The sequence below is a fragment of the Mauremys mutica genome, chromosome 18 (assembly GCF_020497125.1).
Source record: "Mauremys mutica isolate MM-2020 ecotype Southern chromosome 18, ASM2049712v1, whole genome shotgun sequence".
Taxonomy (NCBI): domain Eukaryota; kingdom Metazoa; phylum Chordata; order Testudines; family Geoemydidae; genus Mauremys; species Mauremys mutica.
Window position 1 is genome coordinate 6831477 of NC_059089.1, and position 23867 is coordinate 6855343.

The 23867-nt window shown below is 54.7% G+C and overlaps 1 protein-coding gene across 2 annotated transcripts; it reads left to right on the top strand.

Moving 5' to 3' along the window:
• Nucleotides 1–342: 342 nt before the first annotated feature.
• On the top strand, nucleotides 343–21875 carry LCN15 (lipocalin 15). Of its 2 annotated transcripts, none has more exons than XM_044993016.1 (9): nucleotides 343–474; nucleotides 3204–3332; nucleotides 10101–10237; nucleotides 14664–14803; nucleotides 16903–16973; nucleotides 18246–18356; nucleotides 19574–19675; nucleotides 19889–19910; nucleotides 21740–21875. In XM_044993016.1, the coding sequence occupies exons 3-9, from the start codon at nucleotides 10112–10114 to the stop codon at nucleotides 21744–21746; spliced, it is 579 nt and encodes a 192-aa protein (XP_044848951.1). In that variant the 5' UTR covers nucleotides 343–474; nucleotides 3204–3332; nucleotides 10101–10111; the 3' UTR covers nucleotides 21747–21875. The 2 variants fall into 2 exon arrangements, with proteins under 2 accessions (XP_044848951.1, XP_044848952.1); XM_044993017.1 differs by lacking the exon at nucleotides 343–474 and adding an exon at nucleotides 1535–1565.
• Nucleotides 21876–23867: the final 1992 nt, after the last annotated feature.

Below are 23867 nucleotides of genomic sequence, written 5' to 3' on the forward strand. Positions count from 1 at the left end.
AGTGCAAAGGGTGATTGGGACTAGGTCTCCCTTCTCTCAGGGACTAACTCAACACAGAGCTCTTCCCTGGGCGCGGGAGGGCGGGGGACTTGGCACTTACACCGCATGGTTCCATCCAAGGGGCTCAAAGCACCTTACCCAGTAGGGTAGGTGTCATCCTCCTCCTTTCATTAGATGGGAAACTGAGGCACGGAGAGGTGAAATGACTCACTCAAGGTCACCCATGGCATCTATAGCAGAGCTGGGAATAGAATCCAAGCCTCCCGCCCCCTAGTCCTGTGCCTGAGTCAGCAGGCCACCATTTATGAAACACCGTTCATCCAAAGATGCCCTGGATTTGGGAAAGGGGTTGAAAGCTGGTTGGCCACACAGCCCAGAACCACAGCCACTGCTGGGGTAGCAGGCAGCAGCGTGCACCAGCTGAGCCAGAACGTTAACAATGCACCTTTCCCTTGATGCTCCAGGGGGAGTGGGGTAAGTGACACAATCCCTTTGCTTGATTTCCTACACCAGCCAGAAGTGGTGACAGCCTCTGCACTGGTTCAGTATGGACTTGGAGAGAAGAATACTGAGGCACCGGCATCACTTCTGATTGCAGCCTGGGTCGCCTTTGCCTGTCTCCCACTCACGTGCTGCCCGGGCCTGGCTTAGCTCTCGATCTCCCAGCCTTGGGGGTGCACTTGTGGGTCGCAGAACATCGTCTATGCCATGGAGTGAATAGATGAGCTGGATTTAGCTCGCCAGAGATGTGGCCTGGGGCAGAGAGCTGGCCTGAGGTGGTGGTTTAGATACAAGTCGGGATTAGTTTCCAGTCTAATCTAGCCTAACCCTTCTCTCTGAGGAATGGGGAGAGTTCTGGGTTTCGCAGCCCCCCCCCCAGTCTGTCCCATGGGCGTATGATAGCAGCAGCTGTGATCTTGTAACTCACTGGTGGACATTCGCAGGTCCCCTGGGAGCTGTTCCAACTCCTGCTATGGCCAGTTGGCTTCTTAGCTCAAGCTGTAGGCACTCAAGAAGTCCCCAGTTCAATCCTTGGTGTGGCAGCCAAGATGGCAAACACCAGCACAGCACCTGCCTCAGAAGCCCTGTTTCCACGACGACACTGACCTGTTGATACCACTACCCTTGACATGGCACTGAAAATGGTTTGAGTGCAGGTGTATCCTGCACAACCCCCTTCTATCGCCCAGCCCGCACAATCCAGTTCTCTAGCAGACGCCAGCAGAGACAGGGCAGCTGAGACAAAGCTGAACACGTGGCCCTGCGTGTGACAGGGAGACAGACGGTCAGATCAGCCCTAGGCCTGGCCTGACCTCAGAGCCTCCTGTGTTCACAATGGATGCTGAGTCCCACTGGTGAATGCCAGGGCGCTGGACACTTCTAGGGGCCCCTCACCATGGCATCGGGTGCCTCACAATCTCCTCCTCCCACCCTGGGGAGGCAGGGCTGTGCTTTCCTCACTGCGGGAGCCTTTCCTCAGCAATCCCAGCGCTGCCTTGGAAATACGGGTTTTCCAGCTACTCTCAGCTTGGCCATGCCCCTTGTTTCTTTAACAGAATGAGCTGGTGAGCCTGGCATCCCCTTGGCTTTCCTAAAACCCGTGGGTGAGACCCTCACCCCTCTGCCTGCCCCTTACGCCAGGTCAAAGGGCAAGCGCTGCCTCAAGGGGCCCCGAGAGCCCCACTTTGTGTGGGGGGAAGAAGTCCCGTGGTGCAGGCGCTGAGGGCTACCTCGCATGCCTTGGTGTAGGGGGCACGCCAGGGGTGCGGCACAGCCCACAGGACTGTGGCCATTTCAGGCAGCTCCGTACTCAATGGGCTACCCAGTGTTCTTGTGTTTCTCTGCGACTCCATCTGGTGATGAAATGGCGCTTTGGCTGGCACTGCCTCCTGAGGCGCATAGATCTCTGCAGGTGGGACCGCCGCCCAGAGCGGTTCCAAGCTGAGCCAAGGGTTCATTGGGGGTGGGGGTGGGGGACAGGATTTTGTTTCAGTGACAGTGAAACAGAATGGGCCAAATTCAGCCTCAGCGTAGGTGGACTCAGCACCATTGCAGTCACTGGCAGTGGCAAGCATTGAAAGGAGGCAGAAACTGGCCTGATCTACCATCAAAGGATAAAAACAGCAAAATCAGGACAATGTCAGAGAGAGGGTCGGGAAAGCACTGCCAGGCCCAGATGGACCTGCCTCCTAGGACAGCTCTGGGCTCTAGATGCTTAAACCAAGACTCAACCTTTGCAGACAGGTAGTAAGTGTGGCCCCAGCCAGCGCGAGCTCTTTGCTGTGGGGCTGTGTCGCTGGATCAGAGCTCGGGTTAGTGGGCGAGAGCACAGCTGGGAGACCTCGGGAAAGGCACTTAGCCATTTGCAGCTCTGCAGTTGCTGGCATGCAGGGAATCAGAAGCCAGGTGCGAAAGCTCCTCTCATTGAAATGGCAGCTTCCCCACTAGCTGTGAAGTGTGTTTTCTCCCCTCCCACTCCAGTGAAATAGAAACTCCTCTTTGGCCTGAGAGACCGTGGCCCCCAACCCTCCGTTCTCGGCAGAGGGCTCTGTCATCGTGGCTCACGAGCGAGAACCTACCTGAGAGCAGGCTGCCGGGCACAAACCTACGCAGGGCAGGGCACAAACCCCAGACTGGTTGCGAGTTCTATACTTCATTTTTTACCAACCATCTCGTAAGTGTAAACTCCTCAGGCACTACAACAGCCGTAGCGTGGAGCCACAGACCATCCCCTCGGTTACTCCGATCTGTCGCACCACCCAGGGGAGCCTGCCTTTGTGATAGATGGGCCCTTACACTAAAACCAACAACAATATTCAGCTTACTTCCAGTCCCAAAGGACCAGCTACTTACCCCTGATCACTTGCACCTTGGGTCTCACATCAAAGACAACACTTATAGCCAGTCCTGTAAGAAATGATTTAAAAATGTATTAACTAGGACAAGGAAATGAAAGCTATTTACAAAGTTAAAGCGGGGAAACATACAGACACACACCAGTTACAAGGTTAAGTTTCAAAAGACAATAGCAGCTTCTGTAATAAGCAAGCTTTATATGTCCCTTAGGGCTAATCCAGGCTAAACACTGGGGAGCTCTTACTTATGCCAGGAAAACCTTGCCCTCGAGAGTCCAAGCAGCACAGAGATACGATTTCTCCTTGTCAGGGATTTTTATTCCCTTTCTCTCTTCTCTGAACTTCCAGCTCAGCTGTTGGGAGGAAGTCACTTCCACGTCTCCTCTTCATGGGGAAAGCAATCAACAAAGTCGTTTATGCTCTGATGTTCCATAACAGTTCCTCTGGTATTGACGGGTCTTCTCTGCACCTTCTGTGGTAGGTCAGCATTTCACACTAATTAATGTCTCTCCTGTCTGGTGCTTTCCACCACTACAGAGGCTTCTACCACAAATGCTCAAATATTACCTCACAGCACAGGACACAGATGTTAGAAATGAGATTAATGCCGGCAGCAACTCACAAGCACCCAATAAAGTCTAAACACACAGCTCGGTTTTTATATTGGTAATACCTATTTTAACAATATTAACACACAGACAGGGCCGTCCTTACCCATACACAAAGTACGCTGCTGTGTTGGACACCAGGAAATTAGGGGCACCAAATTGCCCCAAATTTCCTGGTGCCGTACACAGCTGCGTGCTGCTCCAGCGGCCAGCCCAATCCCCTGCCCCCCTCCACCCCTTCCCCAAAGCCCCCACCCCTGCTCCACCCCCACTGAGCAACATCCTGGGGGACTGCAGCAGGGGTCGAGCCCACTCTGCACTCACCGGGCGGTGGGAAGTGGAGTGACCCAGCTCCAGCCTCAGCCCGCTACACTATGCTGGCTCCCAGCCGTGCTGCTGGTGAGTGCTGGGGGCTGGTTCCCCCCCATTCACCAAGCCTGCTCCTGCCCCCCCACGGAGGCCTGAGGCCAGCTGCGTAGGGCACCAAAATGTCTAAGGACGGCCCTGCACACAGATGAGCCTGACTCAGTCCAGCTAGGCATTTGTCAATTTCCAAGTGAGGCATGGGGACCTTGGCATAAATTGGCACCTGGTTTGCCAGCAGCACAGGCTCCCTGCAGGGATTCCACCTGCACTCCTGGGCACTGGCGCGTTCCTTGCCTCCTCCGCTGTCATCACCCTGCCAGCTGCTGCCTCTTGGTTCCCCTTAAATGTTGGGGAGAACAGCTAAGGGCTAGAGCTGGGCTCATAATCAAGTGAGAGTTATTTGTTGGGCAGATCTCAGCCCGCTCTGAGTTTGCACATTTTTACTGGGCAGGCCGGGAATCCCCAGAGCTGCCCAGGGGAGGGGGGCAAGTGGGGCAATTGGCCCCAGGCCCCGCAGGGGCCCCCACGAGAATATCGTATTCTATAGTATTGCAACTTTTTTGATGGAAGGGGCCCCCGAAATTGCTTTGCCCCAGGCCCCCTGAATCCTCTGGGCAGGCCAGGAATGCCCTGCTGGTGCCTGCAGGCCTGATTTATGTTTGCTAGCTGGGCGCATAGCTGTGCATTGGGGAGCTCAGGCAGCACATTCTTCCCTTGCCAGCTCTGCTTATCTTATCAAGAGGTCTCATGATTTTTAGGGTCTTTTTTCAAGCCCCAAATCCTGGAATGAGGGAATTACAGGAAACTCTCTCCTTCAGTAAAACAACCAGCACGTTTTGAGCCCTCTGGCAGTGAAATGCTTGTAACTGTGATGTGAGTGCTCCCACGAAGGTCCCAAGCCTGGAAGGCAAAGGAAAAGAGCCCAGCGGTTACTGCTTTCAAAACATCTTATGATTGTTAAGCTGCTCCCATGGTTCTGGGAGCCCTGAGTTGTGACTTTTGAATGTCTGGGGCTGGCCACACAGATGGCTCAGGGTGCCCAGTGCTAACAGTGACTCAGTGAACTCGAAGTCACCTCCCGTGACGCTCACTTCAAACAGATGGGGGTCCTGCCCATGGACGTGCTGGCTGGGCAGCCAGCTGGAAGCCCATGCCCTGGGGATGCAAATACAGCCTGCTCAGAGTGTCCCCTCTACTGGCCATTGGGCCACATAAGGTTGATGAGCTCGCTACGGCTTTGGCTATGAGAGCAGAGTCTTTTAGCTCAGGCAGTGCAGAGTGAAGCTTGTAGAGCCTAGAGGTTGGAGGTTCCATTCTAGCTGCTGAGGGTCCAGGGTAACCCCAGTGCTATCAAGTGACCGAGTCTGACTGAGTGACCAGCTCTGTCTGCTCCGAGAAGGGGAACAACAGAGACTGATTTGTGGATTGCCACGGACTCGCAGGGGCGAAAGAAAATGCAGGCCTGTTATTTACCAGGCTGCACGTGGCAACAGACTATATTGGTAAGGGATGCAAGGAGAATGTGGGTCACGAAGCAAACTGCAGACACACACACACACACTAAACTTAATCAATTTAAAAGTTTTATTGGGGATAATTACAAGGGGTAAGGGAGCAGCGTATGATTAGCTAATAGAGTTAATGAAACTTAAAACACACAATGACTAAAATATCTACTAACAATATTTATAAACAAAGATGCAGCATTTAGTAATAACTGATACTTACAAATACAAACCAACGCATAACGACCGGCAAACGTAGAAGCTCTATTTGAAACACGTGAGCTGAGAGAGAGGCTTCGAGGTGATCAGGCTCGGTTACAGGTATACACAGGACACACGGGTATACACAGGACACACGGGTATACACAGAATACACGGGTATACACAGGATTCGTTTTCTTTCTCCTCTCTCTGCCTGCACATGGCAGGCAGGCCATAAAGTACCCACAATGACATCATAGAAGTGTCATAGGGGACGGGGCCCAAAACCTGTTTGTGTTCGTTTCTGATTGGCACAAGCAAAGTTTACACCATGTAGGGGAGCAGGTGCCTTAAAGTCTGGCTTCGCCCCCAAAAGGTGAGGAAATGCATATTGGTTTAGAATGCGTTCAACACTGAATGACAAAAGAAGAGGCCAGGGCAATACCGGTATGGGCAAGTTTTACAGGATGCAGACAGGAACTCATCTCAACATGCCCCCGTGCCCTGGCCGAAATAGTTAGGCCGAAAACCTAAACTTCCGAGTCCGACTCCTCATCCCCACCTACGAGGGGATGCGCTTCGGGGGTGGAAGCGATGTAGGCCGAGGCACCAAACTTGTGAATGCAGGCTTAATGAAGGCACATCCGAGACAGAGAAGAGCGAGCCCAACCAGAAGGGACACAAACAGGGATTGGAAATAGGATTTGTAGGGCGCACGGCCAAGCCAATCGAGCCATGACCAAAACTGGAAGGACTCTCGTGACTCTCTGACAGTAGAGCTCAACGTTTGCAGGTCTTTAACAATTGAGGACAAATTAGGAGAAATAGAAGGCAAAGAAACGCAACATTTATCAGCAAAGTTAGGATATACTTCAGCAAATTTAGTACAAAATGAGGAAGATTGTAACAAATATTGAATCATTAATGTATTTACTGCTGATTAATTAAGAAGAGGCCCTTGCCTGTAGTATTAGCAAGCATTTCAATAGCAAGGGATTGAAACAGCACTTGATCACGTAACATCATATAACCAACAGGGTTAAAACTAACAATAGAGGAGGCGAGGAAGGAAGCTGCTGTTTGCAAGTCCAAAAAGAGTGGGTTAAGTTAGGGAGGTATTAGCATAAGAGAAACTCCACATAGAACAATTAGAATAAGTACCAACCCAAGTAGGGGCTGGGGTTAAACTATTACCAACAAAAACCCAACAATGAGATGCTGGAACTTTAATACTCTCAATTAAAGGAAAGCTATAATCACTTCGACCTGAAGCATTAAGAACTGGAAACACATAAGAATTAAATTGTGAAGAACAATTATTACAAACAGTAAAAGCAGCCCACTGCACATAGGGGGAAGAACAACTTACACTAGATATATTAAATGAAGAAAAATTATAAACTATTGGTACAAATTGAAAGGGTAATGGATATTTAGGTGAGAACTGAGTGGAGCAAACAAGACAATCTTCTGGACTCAGCGCTGACAGGGACTGGTTTTCGCTGACCTCCTGCACCCAGTAGGCGGCAAACCAAGTTTGTAGTCCACCCTCTCCTAAGGGCTCTGTGGGCAAAGATGTTGTGAGGGAGAGCAGTGGGCAAAGATGTTGTGAGGGAGAGCAGTGGGCAAAGATGTTGTGAGGGAGAGCAGTATAACAAATACAAACCAACTATAAAATTAAACCAAAATAAATTTTAAATACAGATACATGCAAATACTTTGAGGGTATTTGAGGGTATACTTTTATGATGCTTTTTTTGTTATGTTTGGGAGCCAAAGGTGGAAACCTGTTGAAATTGTTTGGGTTAGCTTTATGCATAAATTGTTATTTTAAAACATTTTGGTTATGACATTCTTATAACTATAATTAAAAGTGCAAACAAGTTTATAAAAAGCCCAAACAAGAAATTGACATTTGTTAATATTATCTTTACCTTAATGTTGAGGTTTCCCCTCACTTTTTTTTAATAACAAATTAAAAAAAAGAAACTTAAAAAACAAAACTGTGATTGATAAAAGAGAATTCCTTTGTTTGCAATTGCATTATTTCTTGAGGCAGAAATATATGTACATATATTTGTAACTGAAACCTTTTTGAACTTTGCACAAAAAATTGGTGTTAATATACTATGATTACACCCCAACCATGATTTTAAAATAGTGTGGTACCACATCTTATATATATATTTTTAAAAGGGTATAAAATTGACTTTTGTTGCAACAAAATAAAAATAATTTTTTTGAAAAAAAAATAGTCACGTGACACACACAACATAGACACAACACACACACATGACATACAGAACAAACTTACAATTAAAAACAAATGGCGCCAAAATTCTATTCATATTTATACAAAATAACACAACCAAAAATAAAAAGTAAAAGGGTTAAACATTTGAATAAACAAATTATTACCTTATTTAAAACTTGTAGCATAAATTTGATAAAAATATATTAGTATTTGCCAAATGTATTGTATTAATTCGGTAACAAGGAATTTTGCATTACTTTATATTTAACATTATTTTAAAACTTTGCTATATGGAAATAAGAAGAGCCCATGTTACAAATATTAGTTAGTGGTTAGAATAAGAAGCAAAGAGTGCACTTCTGTTGCTTGGCAACCATATCTTCAAGAAAGTTAGGAATAATTCCAGCTGTTGCATTCCTGGAGGGTTAAAATAATTAATTTACCGTATTTAAAGTTTTTACCTTGTTTTCTTTTTGTTTCTTGTTTTGTTCTGTTTTCAATTGCTTTATTTTTTGGAGGTTTCTGTAAAAACTATAGCTTTTAATTTTTAAAACAAAGAGAGAGCTGAAGTGAGGAGAGGCGGAGGGGGGGAAGAGGGGGTGAAGAGCAACCTAGGAACGTAGCGAGACCTGAGCCAAGAAAGATTAACTCCATCGAGGTTAGTTATCGCAATAGGCAAAGCTTCTGCTACAGTTTTAGATTCATTGGCAGAGCTGGATACAGAGGAGTTTTAGGAGCTTCATATGAGGGTGGCAAAATTTTCTGAGAGGGACTTGGGGGGGGGGGGGAAGTGATGGGCTCTACCTTTTCTGTCTTCTCCTCATTATCATCTTTAGGAGAGCCTGGAGCTGCCTGTTTAGCTGCAAACATTGTGCCCCCGTGGAGGACAGAGCACAGATCAAGGGCCTTGCATATTATGCTAAACAGGACGGTGGAAACAGCCTCAGAGTATCTGCCAGGGTTAAAGGCACAGTATAGCCTTTTAGAGTTTTGCCCGAGCCAAGGGAACAGATCCATTCTATTTTTGGATTAGTCGAATTTTGGCTAGTAAAAAGGTGAAACTGCAAATGTTGGAACTGTTCAGTTTCATAATCTGCGCGGTCTGCAGCATGCCACGGGCATGGCCCAACTCCCTTGCATCCTGTTCGTGACGCCATGTGGATTGCCACGGACTCGCAGGGGCGAAAGAAAATGCAGGCCTGTTATTTACCAGGCTGCACGTGGCAACAGACTATATTGGTAAGGGATGCAAGGAGAATGTGGGTCACGAAGCAAACTGCAGACACACACACACACACTAAACTTAATCAATTTAAAAGTTTTATTGGGGATAATTACAAGGGGTAAGGGAGCAGCGTATGATTAGCTAATAGAGTTAATGAAACTTAAAACACACAATGACTAAAATATCTACTAACAATATTTATAAACAAAGATGCAGCATTTAGTAATAACTGATACTTACAAATACAAACCAACGCATAACGACCGGCAAACGTAGAAGCTCTATTTGAAACACGTGAGCTGAGAGAGAGGCTTCGAGGTGATCAGGCTCGGTTACAGGTATACACAGGACACACGGGTATACACAGGACACACGGGTATACACAGAATACACGGGTATACACAGGATTCGTTTTCTTTCTCCTCTCTCTGCCTGCACATGGCAGGCAGGCCATAAAGTACCCACAATGACATCATAGAAGTGTCATAGGGGACGGGGCCCAAAACCTGTTTGTGTTCGTTTCTGATTGGCACAAGCAAAGTTTACACCATGTAGGGGAGCAGGTGCCTTAAAGTCTGGCTTCGCCCCCAAAAGGTGAGGAAATGCATATTGGTTTAGAATGCGTTCAACACTGAATGACAAAAGAAGAGGCCAGGGCAATACCGGTATGGGCAAGTTTTACAGGATGCAGACAGGAACTCATCTCAACATGATTTACACGTACACACCAGGAGACAAAGGGTTCTGTGTTGCTTCCTATTTCAGTGGGGCTTAAGCCAACTCAGAATCCTAATGCTCCGCTGTCCAACCTGCTAGCTCAGGAGCTAACGAGCCTTTTCTTCGCTGGGGCTCTCGGAGAACACGTTTTTCAGCCGTGGCTCAGCAATTAGACAAACCAGCTAATGCTGTCACCTGATACCCCCAATTGTTATATCACGCTGCTGTTGCACAACCTGTTATGTAAAGGGTGGGCTGGGCTGGGTGGTTAATTGTGGCTGGTGCCCTGGCTCCCGGTGGGCCCTTTGCAGAGGGATATAAAGTCCGGTGCCCCCTGGGAGCTGGCACATACCTTCCAGTACTCCCCAGGTTCGCCGTCCATGCAGAGAAGTGAGGGGACAGTCGTGAAGATGACGGCCATGCTGCTGAGCCTTACGCTGGCTCTGCTCGGTGCGTTCCAGGCCCGGGCTGAGGTCCCCGTGCAGCCAGACTTCGATGCTGCCAAGGTAACACCCAACAGGCCTTGGTGGCAGAGTGAATGTTCACTCTCACGCTGCGAGGGGCTCCCTCTTCTGTGACTGGGCTAGGCAAAGAGCCATGGAGCAGGCTTCCCCAGGCTGCTGGGCTGGCTTATGGGCTAGTCTGGGCTCACAGGCAGCTCCGCCAAGATACCTCAGTAACGGCCTGCAGCACCTCTGCTGTTGCAGCCTGGGACCTCAAGTCCCTCCTCCCATAGCCCCCAAGCCTGATCGGCAGCACCTCCCTGCTGGCCCAGGCAAGTTCCCCCAGGGGCTCTGGGCATGCAGCTCCATGCCACTCCAATCCTGGGGGCTCCTGCAGCTTTGCCCATGGGCCAAATCCTGAGCTCTTGACTCCAGGCAAACCCCTTTGATTGCAGTCTCTTTCCCAGGCAAGCACTGAGTAAAAACTTAGTACGGATTTCTGGATTTGGCCTCCTGTTATTCCTGTCCCACCCCCCAACTCTGCCAGGGCAGGGCAGGGCAGGGCAGGGCACCAGCAGGGCTAGTCCATTCCAAGCCTGGCTCTCCGGGGGCACCATTAGGAGAACACATTGCCCTGGTATGATGCTGCCTCGACTCTCTGGAGCTGGGGGGAGGATAGAGACACACCCAGGCAGTGACCAGTCTCCCCCCACCCCCGGCAAGGTCTCCCCTTCCTCCTGTGCGAGCCCCGTAAAGGGTGAGTTGATACACACTGAACCCCAACCCACCCTTGGCCCAGCAAACTCGGAGGGAGCAGCTGCTCCAGCTCTTGTGTCCTCGCGCTTCTTCTCAATCAAACATTAAAGCTTCTTTCCGCACCACTTAAGCAGGGGGCAAAACGCTTCCGGGAGAGGAGTGACGCAGCCAAGGCCTGGCTGTAGCCAGTAGGGTGTGAGGCCTTTCGCCTCTGGGGCAGGGGTTCGAGTCTGCTCCAGTGTGGTTGTCCCTGGAGGTCTGAGGACTGTGGAGAGTGGGTTGGTCCATCTCCCCAGTGCTCGGACCCAGCAGCTGCAGGGGGATACCCCTGGTGGGCCTCACCCACGGGGAGGCTTCACACTCCTTCCAGCTTCGCTTCCCAAATAAGGGGGGGATTTGAGTAAAAGAGCAGAGAATAGCTGGGGCTCTCTGGAGCTGCCGCCTTGTGGGAGTGGATGGCTCACCCCGAGCCAGCTGCTTTACTAGGGATGCTAGCGTGAGTCAGAGCCTCCGACTGGGCTTTGTAGAGTCCTTGGCCAGACCCTGCTCTCCGCTGGCACCTGCACTGTCACTCAGCTGAGTCCTGTAGACCGGGCCGGCTCTGGTTTGTTTGCAGCCCCAAGCAAAACAAATTTTGGCTGCCGCCCACCCCAGCCCTGGGCTCTTACCCCCACCCACACCCCTGCCGCCCCTGCCATGGGCTCCCCCCCCACCCCCCCCGCACCCCCTGCCGCCCCTGCCATGGGCTCCCCCCCGCCCCCGCACCCCCTGCCGCCCCTGGCATGGGCTCCCCACCCCACCCCACCCGCACCCCCTGCCGCCCCTGCCACGGGCTCCCCCCCCACCCCACCCGCACCCCCTGCCATGGGCTCCCCCCCACCCCACCCGCACCCCCTGCCACCCCAGCCCTGGGCTCCCCCGCACCCCCTGCTGCCCCTGCCATGGGCTCCCCCCCCACCCCACCCGCACCACCTGCCGCCCCAGCCCTGGGCTCCCCCCCCCCCACCCCCCCACCCCCTGCCGCCCCTGCCATGGGCCCCCCCCCCGCACCCCCTGCCGCCCCTGCCATGGGCTCCCCCCCCCGCACCCCCTGCCGCCCCTGCCATGGGCTCCCCCCCCCACCCGCACCCCCTGCCGCCCCAACCCTGGGTTCCCCCCCACCCACACCCCCTGCTGCCCCTTCCCTGGGCTCCCCCCCACCCCACCCGCACCCCCTCCCGCCCCAGCCCTGGGTTCCCCCCCACCCCATCCCACCCGCACCTCCTGCCACCCCAGCCCTGGGTTCCCCCCCACCCCATCCCACCCGCACCCCCTGCCACCCCAGCCCTGGGTTCCCCCCCACCCACACCCCCTGCTGCCCCTGCCATGGGCTCCCCCCCACCCCATCCCACCTGCACCCCCTGCCACCCCAGCCCTGGGTTCCCCCCCACCCACACCCCCTGCCACCCCAGCCCTGGGCTCCCCCCCACCCCATCCCACCCGCACCTCCTGCCACCCCAGCCCTGGGTTCCCCCCCACCCACACCCCCTGCTGCCCCTGCCATGGGCTCCCCCCACCCCATCCCACCCGCACCCCCTGCCGCCCAGCGCTGGACTCCCCCCTCGCCTCCAGCCGGTCCGGCGCTGGCAGGGTCGGGGTAGCAGCAGGGCTCCCAGGCCGCGCCTCAGCCCACGGTCCCTCCAGCCAGGGCTCCCGCCTCCAGGACCGGCTGGGACCCGGGAGGGCAGAGCCAGGGGACTGCCCCAGCAGGGGGCTGAGGAGCCGGGGCAGGGTAGCCCCAGAGGGAGCGGAGCCCCAGAGAGCGGGAGTGAGCCCCACACGGCAGTGCCCCACCCTCTATGGCCCCGCTGCTGCTGCTGCTTCTGGCCACCCTGCCACAGTCCCTGGGCAGCTCGGGCCGCTTCGCCCAGCCCCGGCTGCGGTGCTGGGGGGGTGGCCGCCCTGCGGCACCTGCAGGCGGCTCCGTGTGCCCGCGGGGCGGCCCCCAGCCCGAGTGTCCCCCTCTCGGAGCCTGCCCGGCCCAGCCACAAGGTGCGGGCGCTGCTCCCCCGCGGCACGAACCGCAGCGGCCCCAGGGCCCCCCCATGCACGACGCGCTGCTGCTGCCAGGGCCGGCTCTAGGCTTTTGCCACTGGAATTAAAAAAAAAAAAAAAAAGGATGGCTGGAATGCCGCCCCTGGAAATGTGCCGCCCCAAGCACACGCTTGGTTTGCTGGTGCCTAGAGCCGGCCCTGCCCGTAGAGTAACTGAGCTCCCGGCTGGGCCCCAGCACTTGCATGCCTTGGGGGAGCTGCTGCCCTGCACCCCTGTGCAAAGCGCCAGCACACAGCCGAGGCTCTAATTCACCTCTGGCCTCCCTCCCAAACAGCACTGCCAAGCCAGCTGGAGTGGCTCCTGCCCATGCCCATGGGTGCCAGCCTAGGGCAGACTGGTTAGAAGCAGGGCACAAACCCCAGCCTGGGTGTATGTTCTATGATTAGATTTCACCCGCCAAATATCAAGTGTGAACTGCTCAGGCACTATAACAGCTGCAGCACGGAGTCAGACAGTCCCCTTGGGCACGCTGGTCTAGCTTGCCTTTGTCAGATAGTCCCTTACACCAAAAATCACAACAATAGGCAGCTACGCCCAGTCCCAAAGGACCAGTCACTCACCCCAGGTCAATTGTACCCCAGATCTCTAACCAAAGCCAAGGCTTGTAACCGAGCATATAATAAACTAACTAAATTCTAACATTCAAAAACCAGTAGGATAACAATCTCCCTGGACACTCAATTACTGACCTAAAAGTCGCAATTCTTCAACAAAAAAACTTCAAAAGCAGACTCCAACAGGAAACTGCAGAACTGGAATTAATTTGCAAACTGGACACCATCAAATTAGGCCTGAATAAAGACTAGGAGTGGCTGGGTCACTACAAAAACTAATTTCCCTCTCCTGATACTCACATCTTCTTGTCAGCTGTTTGAAATGGGCCACCTTGGTTGCATTGGCCTCATTAGCACTACAAAAGTGATTTTCCCTCCCTTGATATTCACCCCTTCTTGGCAACTGTTGAGAATAGGCTACTTCCACCTTAATTGAATTGGCTCGTTAGCACTGACCCCCCACTTGGTAAGGTTACTCCCATCTTTTCATGTGCTGTGTATTTATACCTGCCTACTGTATTTTCCACTCCATGCATCTGATGAAGTGGGTTTTTACCCAAGAAAGCTTAAGCCCAAATAAATGTGTTAGTCTCTAAGGTGCCACAAGGACCCCTCATTGTTTTTGCTGATACAGATTAACATGGCTACCCCTCTGAAACCTGTACTTTGTGTCTGTTACCCAGGAGCAAACACTTGAAATACAGGTGCATAGTCAATATTCATAACTTCAGATACAAAAATGATACATGCATGCAAATAGGATAATCATATTCAGCAAACCATAACTTTTCCATTGACACCTCCCATGACATGTTTTGTAGAAGATGCATCATAATTATATCATAATCCTATCACTGGGGTGAATATGGGGTGCAGAGTGTCGCAGGGATACTGCAGCTGACCTGTGTATTGTGCTTTGGAAGATAAGAGCTGTCACAATGAGTAACAAACAGCAGTAAGGTTCTGGGTGCCGTTCCTGGGCGCAGGCTCCCGGCTGGTCCAGCACACTGAGCTGAGGGCTGCGGCTGGCAGGACAGGGGTGGCGATCTCTTTTCCAAGCTCTCATCCAGAACACTATGCTGCAGTTCTCAGGGATGTGGCACGTCATGGCAGCGGTGTCGAACTGCCCAATCTTCCAGAAAATGAAGGACTTGATGAAGACATCTGCAGCCATCGTTACCGTCACGCCAGAGGACAATCTGCATTTCAAAATTGGCTACCCCTTGTAAGTGATCGTAACATGCTGGCCTGGCCTGGGCCTGCCTGTCTCCCCCTACTGGCCATGCCCAGTAACTACAGTGGTTGGCAGCATCTGCAGAGCATTTCTCTAGCTCAGCAGTTCCCAAACTGTGGGTGGGGACCCCAAAGTCATGACTTCATTTTCATGGGGTTACCAGGGCCAGCATTAGACTTGCTGGGACCTGGGGCTGAAGCTGAAGCCTGAGATCCACCCTCACCTGGGGCGACGGGGCTCCATCTGTGGCCCCTTCTCTCCCCACCTGGGGCGACGGGGCTCGGTCTGTGGCCCCTTCTCTCCCCACCTGGGGCGATGGGGCTTAGGCTATGCCCGCCCCGCGCCCCCCCCATCATATAGTAACTTTGTTGTAAGAAGGAGGTTGCGGTGCAGTTTGAGAACCCTGCTTTCTAGCTCCATGGCAGAGGACTGTGGTGCTGAAGTTACCATGTGCTCTCCTCACTGGGCACCATGGGTCACTCCATGTGTACCCAGGGCCGGTGCAAGGATATTTCGCGCCCTAGGCAAAACTTCCACCTTGCGCCCTCCCCCCCCACACCCCTGCCCCGAGGCGCCCCCCCCCCACGGCAGCTCCCCCCTCTCCGCCCTGAGGCACCCCCCCCCCCGCTCCATCTCACCCCTGCTCCACACACGAGCGCCGTCACTGCGTCACTTCTCCCACCTCCCAGGCTTGCGGCACCAATCAGCTTAGGCGCTGCAAGCCTGGGAGGTGGGAGAAGTGAAGCAGCCACGGTGTGCTCGGGGAGGAGGCGGGGCAGGGGGGAGCTGGGGCGGGGATTTCCCCTGTGCGCTGCCCCCCTCCCCTTGCTGCAGGCAGCCCTCCCCGCGCTCCCCTACCCAGCTCCCTCCGCCTAAATGCCGGCTGCCGCGGTTGCTGCCGAAGAAAATGGCGCCCCCCCAAATGCCTGTGCCCTAGGCGACCGCCTAGGTCACCTAAATGGTTGCACCGGCCCTGTGTGTACCACCAGTTCCCATGGGACATGGCCACAGCGGGATTCTTCTGCCAGCGAACAGGAATTTGGACAGTAAAATTCCACAAATGAAAATCTCCACTAAATTTCCCTGCACCCCTCTGGTCAGGACGGGCTCACCCTCCCACCCACCCCGGCAACGCCACGTCCTCTCCCCCAGCTAGGACAAGCTTACATCCCCCCCAGCAATGCCACATCCCCTCCCCACATCCGGGATGGGATCTTACTCCCCATGATGCCACGTCCCCTCCCCAGCTGGGACAGGCTCATGCCCACCCCCAGCAGTGCCATGTCTCCTCCCCCCGCTGGGACAGGCTCATGCCCACCCCCAGCGGTGCCATGTCCCCTCCCCAGCTGGGACAGGCTCATGCCCACCCCCAGCGGTGCCATGTCCCCCCCCCCCCAGCTGGGACAGGCTCATGCCCACCCCCTGCGGTGCCATGTCCCCCCCCCCAGCTGGGACAGTCTCATGCCCACCCCCAGCGGTGCCATGTCCCCTCCCCCCGCTGGGACAGGCTCATGCCCACCCCCAGCGATGCCATGTCCCCTCCCCAGCTGGGACAGACACATGCCCACCCCCCGCACTGCCATGTCCCCCCCCAGCTGGGACAGGCTCATGCCCACCCCCAGCGGTGCCATGTCCCCTCCCCAGCTGGGACAGGCTCATGCCCACCCCCAGCGGTGCCATGTCCCCTCCCCCCGCTGGGACAGGCTCATGCTCACCCCCAGCGATGCCATGTCCCCCCCCAGCTGGGACAGGCTCATGCCCACCCCCAGCGGTGCCATGTCCCCTCCCCACACCTGGGATGGTCTCATGCCCACCCCCCGCGATGCCATGTCCCCTCCCCAGCTGGGACAGGCTCATGCCCACCCCCAGCGGTGCCATGTCCCCTCCCCCCGCTGGGACAGGCTCATGCCCACCCCCAGCGGTGCCATGTCCCCTCCCCCCGCTGGGACAGGCTCATGCCCACCCCCAGCGATGCCATGTCCCCCCCCAGGTCAGGAGGGGCTCACTCCTCACCCAGGTGATGCCAGGTGGTCTGGATGTCTCACATTCTGGTTTAACATGAGCTTGTTTTGTCATTTGTTGTTTTTCAGGCCAGACGGATGTAAGAAAGTGGAGCTGGTCTTTGAGAAGACTGGGCAGCTGGGTCACTACACCAATTCGCGTACGTCCTGGGTGGCTGGTGCGCTCCACGCTGGCCAGCACAGGGGCAGGGGGCTCATGGCTCAGTCACATGCCTTTGCTGCTTATCAGTCATATATTTTCAAGGAGCTCCTGAGTCAATTGCCAAGGGCCAAATGGTGCCCGGAGCCGGTGCCATGGTTTGGGCATGACACGCAGCTGCACTGCCTTAGGGGAAGCTATGGCGGAGCTATACTGTAGGGCGGAGCAATCCTGCCCAAGCTCCCCAGCATCCAGGGGAGCGCCCCTTGAAGGGGCCGCAATGAGGACTCTATGGCTGACCCTGAGAGAGAGGTGAGGAACAGGACTCCCTCCCACCTCCGTGCTCTGCCTCCCCCCAGAGATGCCGGTGCTGGGGGTGGGGAGGTCAGCCCAGCAACCCCTTTGCTTCCAGCTGGTGGTTATCGCCTCAGTGTTGTTTATCTGAGCCGGACCCATCACCTGACGAGAGGTGAAGTTCTCAAGATGAGTCATGTTGTCATTACTGAGTGTGTAAAGGGTGTATGTGCAACTGCATGCTGAGCTTGCACAGCCCAGTTACCACAACTGTGTGTGCAAATTAGAGCCGTGCCCAGGCAAATGACCAGAACCAGCCATTTGCAGAAGGTTCCCCGATCTGTGCCTTCAGTGCTAGCACCTGCACAGGCAAACTGCACACCTGGTCACATGCTTCTGTTCAAAGCCAGTCTAGCTGTTTGCAGCAGCAGGGCCTGAGGATCTTTTTGGCCTGAGCCAATGGGAGCAGCAGCCATAAGACAGCTGTGATCTCCTTGGTTTCAGCGCATGCCAACCAGCCCAGGTGAGGTGGGACAAACTGGCATTGGCAGGGCTGGCCGGTGGAACGTGCCCCCTCTGGGCTCCCATGGGGTTCGAGGTTTATTGGGACTATGTGGGGATACTCCCACGTAGCCATTGCCCAAGCTCTGATCCAAAATACCGCAGCAAAAAGCCATGTGCAAAGCACTAGCACCCACACCAATAATATTTAGCCTTTATGTGGCTGTTTTCTGCAGCAGAGCTGAGAGTGCTTTACAGAGGAGGTGGGTATCATTATCCCTCTTTGACACATGGGGGAACCGAGGCACACACAGACTTGCCCAAGTTCACCCAGCAGCAGACCCAGGTCTTCTGAGCCCCAGTCCAGCTCTCTCCCCTAGGCCACACTGCCCCTCTCGCAGCCGTTGGGTGGTAGCTGGGGAAGAAAGGGAGGATCTGACACTGCAGTATCTGGCCATCACCTGGTTTCTGTCTACAGAGATGGGCAAGCAGGACATGCGTGTGGTGGCGACGGACTACACCAGCTACGCCATCTTGCACATCTTCAAGGACGACGACGGGAAGAGCAGCACCACCCTGCAGCTCTACAGTAGGTGATGGGAGACAGGGACGTGGCCCACACACTGCAGGAGGAAACAACACTGAGCTGAGGCGGGATTGGTGAAGCTCCCAGCAGCTGAGCTGTCCCCCCGACACCTGGCCTCTCTGCCCAGCATCACAACTCAAGCATCTGCACTAAGTTGCCTGTCTGAGTAAAGCCCTGGCCCCTGCAGAGGCGTCCGTGTATTTTACCGTGTGAGCTCAGCTGGGAGACCTGGGTTTGCCCATCACTGGGGCTATTAGCCTGTTCCGCGGACCTTGGGCAATGGCTGGACCAGACAGCGAACCCTGCCCCAAGGCCCACCCATGGGGCAAGCAAACACCGCTAGTTTAGAGCAGAGGTGGCTGTTGAGCAGAGAGAAGCAAACTGACCAAACCCTTGGGACAGGGGTAGCTTTAGTTCTGGTCACAAGAGACCCATGAGCAGCTTACGAGTTTTCCAGCTGTATTTGCTGCTTGAAATTGGCTGATGAACCATTTCCGTGGAGAGTCCTTGGTCTGCCTTTTGCATGAGCAGTGTGTTGTGTTCAGAATTCAGAAAGGTACCCAGCACCTATGGTGACTTCAGCTCCTCAAGTGATGGGGCTAGCTAGATGGGGGAGTATGGAGATAGAGAACAGAGCCATGTTGGCTAGCTTCGACTGGATACCAGCCACACCGATTTATTTCTGTTCTGGGCTGAAGGGAACTTGGAAATGTTCCCGTGACTATTTTCTAATAGTTGCTGTTTTGTAAACATTGGTGCCAGCAAACTCTTTCCCTAGACGATTCCTGAGCGCCAATTCTGAGGGCACAGTGGTGTTGCCACACCCCAAGGGCATGCTGACACAACCCAAGCAAAGGGAAGCGTTTTAACCAACCGCCATGTTTCAGTGGCACCAGCTCTCACTAACTGCCAGGTGAATGCTGGAAACCACGGAGATCCTGTAACAGGGCTGTTTGTTGGCAGCATGGCCCAGCATGCAGGGTTTCACTGTCCAGTACATCAAAGCTTCGACTATTCAAGGGTCCAGAACACATTCCTCTCTCCAACCATCTAGCTGATCCTATATTCACACAACTGCCTCTCCGTCCATCTCATTCCCTCACTCTCCTGGCATATGGTCTGTCATCATTTCATCAGTCCTCGGTTTGTCCAACCATGTCATGTGCTTTCACAAGGGTTGAGCTGGAGAGATTTGCTTTAATTCTGATCTCTGGATGCAGGTAGAATCCAGGAGGTGAACCCCGAGGCCATGAAGACATTCAAGGAGCTCTACCCACCCATGGGCCTCACCGATGACATGCTGGTCGTCCTCCCCAAGTCAGGTAAATGCCACCGGGCACCGAATTCATTTATACCTGCACTGTCAGGCTTGGACTCTATTCAGCTGCACTGCTCACAAAACAGTGACCTGCTGGGGCTCGGGTCCTTCTGCCTATGGAGTTTTGGTAGTTCCAATATTTTTCTTAGCTGACTAGAGGCTCAGGAAGCTGCAGGGTGATTCTGCAACACTCACACCTCTCTCTTTCTTTTGACAGATGAATGTGTCAAGGCCCTCAGGTGAGTTGATTGGTTACTCTGCCAGGGTTCCTGCGGTGGGTTCGGGCTGGTCTCTGCACTGAACAGGGTCTGCTTCACATGCAGAACTCCATGCGTGTTACTGAGAAGCACACGGGCTGGTCCTCTGCCCATCAGTAAGCCTTCACTTTACATCAGCTCTCTCTGTGCCAGAGGCACCCAGGCGAGCTGGGTGGAAAAGGGGCCAGGGGTAGGGAGGGAGATGTTCTGCTGAAAAATTCACATTTTTGGCAAAACATTCTGACAGGCCACTGCAGTGTCTCATGGGAGTTGTAGTTTGGGTGTCTCATGACCCCACTGTATTCTACAGCCTGGGCTCCCCGGTTGGTCTGCATCTCCCATGATGCACCACAGTCTTTCCTCTCAGTCAAGAGAGGCTGTGCATCATGGGAGATGAAGTCCAGCAAGGGCGATGGGTGGGAGAGGCCCGGAGGGTCAGACGACCCTCCTCAAACACTGGGGAGGGGCCAGCAACCAGTGGGGCCGAGCTGGAAGGGAAGAGGCAGGGCCAGAGCATCTCCTCTTCTGGCCATGCTGCCGGGCTGCTGCACTCTCCCATGCTGCCTGGCGGGGACGCTGCCGGGCGCAGCGCAGGGGGACAGAGCCCCTCCTGCCAGGTAACGTGGGATGGGGGAGGGACGGAATGGGGAGAGCATGGGGGCCCCAGGATGGGGGTGGGGTGGGGAGGAGTCATGTAGGGGTGTCACATGGTGAGGCCATGTGCCCCCCCTTTGGCTTGTACCCCCTTTGTATCTCCCCCCACTAGTCGCCACCAGCAGGGGTACCCAGCTCAAAGTGGAGAATAGGTACATGAGGCACCTGGACTACAACTCCCGTGAGGCACAGCGTCAGCATTTCTGAATTGCAAGTTTTGATTTTCATGCAAAAAGTGGAAATTTCCACACAAAGGCTTTTCTGGTGGGGGGGGGGGGCGGATTTTGTTTAATCAAAAGCTGAATTTTACATCCGAAACAGTTCTGATGAATAATTTTGGAAGCCCCTAATGCCCAAACTTCCTAGCCACCCTCCTCCCAGGCCCATCGATAGGGCCTACCAAATTCATGGCCATGAAAAATGCGTCACAGACCATGAAATCTGGTCCCCGCCCGCCATGACATCGAGTCTGTTGTGTGCTTTTACCCTGTTCTATACAGATTTCATGCGGGGGAGACCAGCGTTTCTCAAATTGGGGGTTCTGACCCAAAAGGGAGTTTCAGGGAGGGGCGCAAGGTTATTTTAGGAGGAGTCGCGGTATTGCCACCCTGACTTCTGCGCTGCCTTCAGAGTGGGACGGCCAGAGAGTGGTGGCTGCTGACTGAGGGCCCAGCTCTGCAGGCAGCACCACAGCAGTAACAGTGGCAATAGCACACCAGGCCATGCTGACTTCTGCGCCGCTGCTGGCCATGGCTCTGCCTTCAGCTCCAGCTGCCCAGCTCTGAAGGCAGCGCTGCCGCCAGCAGTGGCGCAGAAGTCAGGGTAGCAAACCGCAACCCTCGCTGCTATAATCTTGCGACCCCCCACGACTCTTTTGGGTCAGGACCCCTGCAATTACAATACTGTGAAATTTCAGATTTAAATAGCTGATTTAAATAGCCAAAGGCAGAGGGGTGTAATTGGGATCCATTGACCCCAGGGCCAAAATGCCTGTGCTGGTCACTGGTGACTGCGGATTGGCACCACTGCACCTGTGATGTGAGTGTCTCAGCTAACCAGCACCTGGGGATTTCTCAGCTGGGCTAACGAACCCTGGTGCCAGCTCTGCGCCTGCCTGTCCATCCCATGACCAGTCTTCATCTGTTACTGTCTTACAGCGGTTAAGAAGGACCCATCAGCTGCAGCTCCTCCAGCTCCAACTGATGGCAGAAGTGTCAATGTTCCAGAAATCCAGGCTGCTGCTTCGTCCCTCACTCTTCTCCCCTCCTCTGTGGTGATTTGCTCTGTCTTGCTGCACTTGTGGTCTGGGCTCTGCTGGACTCGCTGCTTCACGAGGGGTTTTCTCCTCTCCCTGCTAAATAAAGATTCAGAAGCTGCCCCCAGAGCTTGGAGTGTTTGTCTGGGGACCTCGTGGGAAGCCCTGGAGTCTGCACTGGGTTCTGGACCCCAAGGATAATTCTCCATACTGGGGCACTGGAGTGACCTTTAAAGGGGCCTCTTCCCCCTCCATGAGGCAGCCTTTGGACACATCCCCTGGGCCAGTCGGTAAGTCTGAGTCACAGACACATTAGAGCCCATGGAGTGAATAATGGGGAGCAGGCTCCCCCCTCCAGGCCAATTTACTGCAGTGAATCCCAACCCAGGCTTCTGATCTGCCAGAAGAAGCAGTGCCAGGTGGGGCTGGCCTGGGAGCCAGGTGGGATGCACCTGAGACTTGGGGTGGAGTGGTCAAGGCCCAGATGCAGGAGGGGAGGGAGGGGGCTGGATGGGAGCAGGTGGGGGCTGGAGCTGGGCAGGGGAAGGGAGGGGCAGAGCTGGCCCACATGTTGCTGAGCTCACCCTGCCAGGCTGTGGCCTGCGGAGGAGGAGGAGCTCCGCACAAGGCAGGACTCTGGCTGGCCAGCAGGCACCTTCCCCAGCCTGCCAGCAGCAGGAGAGGCAGCTGAGCCCAACACCTGCCCCATGAGTGCCAGGCCCTGCTCTCCACTCCAGAGCCACCCGAGGCTCCCCAGGGTAAGTGCGCTCTGTTAATGCTCGAGCAACCGTGCTGGCCAAAGGCTGCCGGCCCAGCAGCACCTGGTTCATTGCGCAGACCCATCGCATGACCAGCAGCAAAGCCCCTGCATCCCCCCTACCCACCTTCCCCAGCATCCAGAATGTCAGGCACCCCCCACCCCCGCATCCCATGGCCCTGATCCCTGAGAGTTCTTGGCCCCTTCCCCGCAGTCCCGTCTGCAGCCCCTGCCCAGCTCCTGCTCCCTGACCACCGACACCCCCTCCTCCAGCTGAGGAGGGAGAGTGAGGCACTGTGGAAGCAGCAAGGGTTAACAGGCTGCTATTGAGCATGGAGCCAGGAAGGGGATCCCAAGGCCACCCTCAGCTCCTGAGGTGATGGGAGAGGCAGAGCCAGCACAGGGGGAAACAAGCCCCCCCTTCCCCTGCCCTCCCCGCCAGCCGGCTGCAGTCCTTGGCATCACTGAGGCCAAGGGGAGATTTGCCACTGGTTTCAATGGGAGCAGGATGGGGCCTGAGGTTTGCCACCAGAAGACTTTAAAGATAAAGGGAAATTCCAAGCCAGGTGAGGAGGAGCTGCCCTGCTCCTGTTCACACCCCACCCGGAGAGCCCTGCAGGGCCAGAAACGGAGCCACCACAGCAAATTCTATTCAACTCCCTTCCCACCCAGGTATCCCCCCCACCATGCCCTCAACCCTCATCGTCCCTGCTGAGCTCCCCTCCCCCATGCCCTTCTGTGTGGAAATCCCCCATTTCAAACCTATCTATGGGCCTCGTATAGCCTCACAATCATTAGCATCTTTAACCACTCCAAACCCCTGTGAGGCAGCGCTAGTACCCCACTGTACAGAGGGAACCCCAGGCATCTGGGGAGAGCCAAGCATTGAAACTGGGTCTCCCAAATGCCAGACCAGCACCCTAACCACTAGGTCACATGTCCCCAACCCCACTCCTCCCAAGTGCAGAGAAAGGCACCTTCCCCCTTTCCTCTGGGTAGGCAGATGGCAACCTGTGATGGGTTCCCGCCCAGGGTGCCACTTGGAACTGGGGTACCACTGAGCCCGCTTGACCCACCAGCCTGGGCTCCCTCTCACACTGTGGTGCTGTGATAAGTTGCCAGCTCTCGAAGCCTGTTCTTTCACCAGCATTCACACACCCAGCTGCAGCTTCACACACATGCTGAGATCAGCTCGGCATGGGACGGCTCAGCTAAGGCACCTCCCAGCTGTGAAGGCATGCACCCCCTCTGGAGTGTAAACCCGAAATTATAC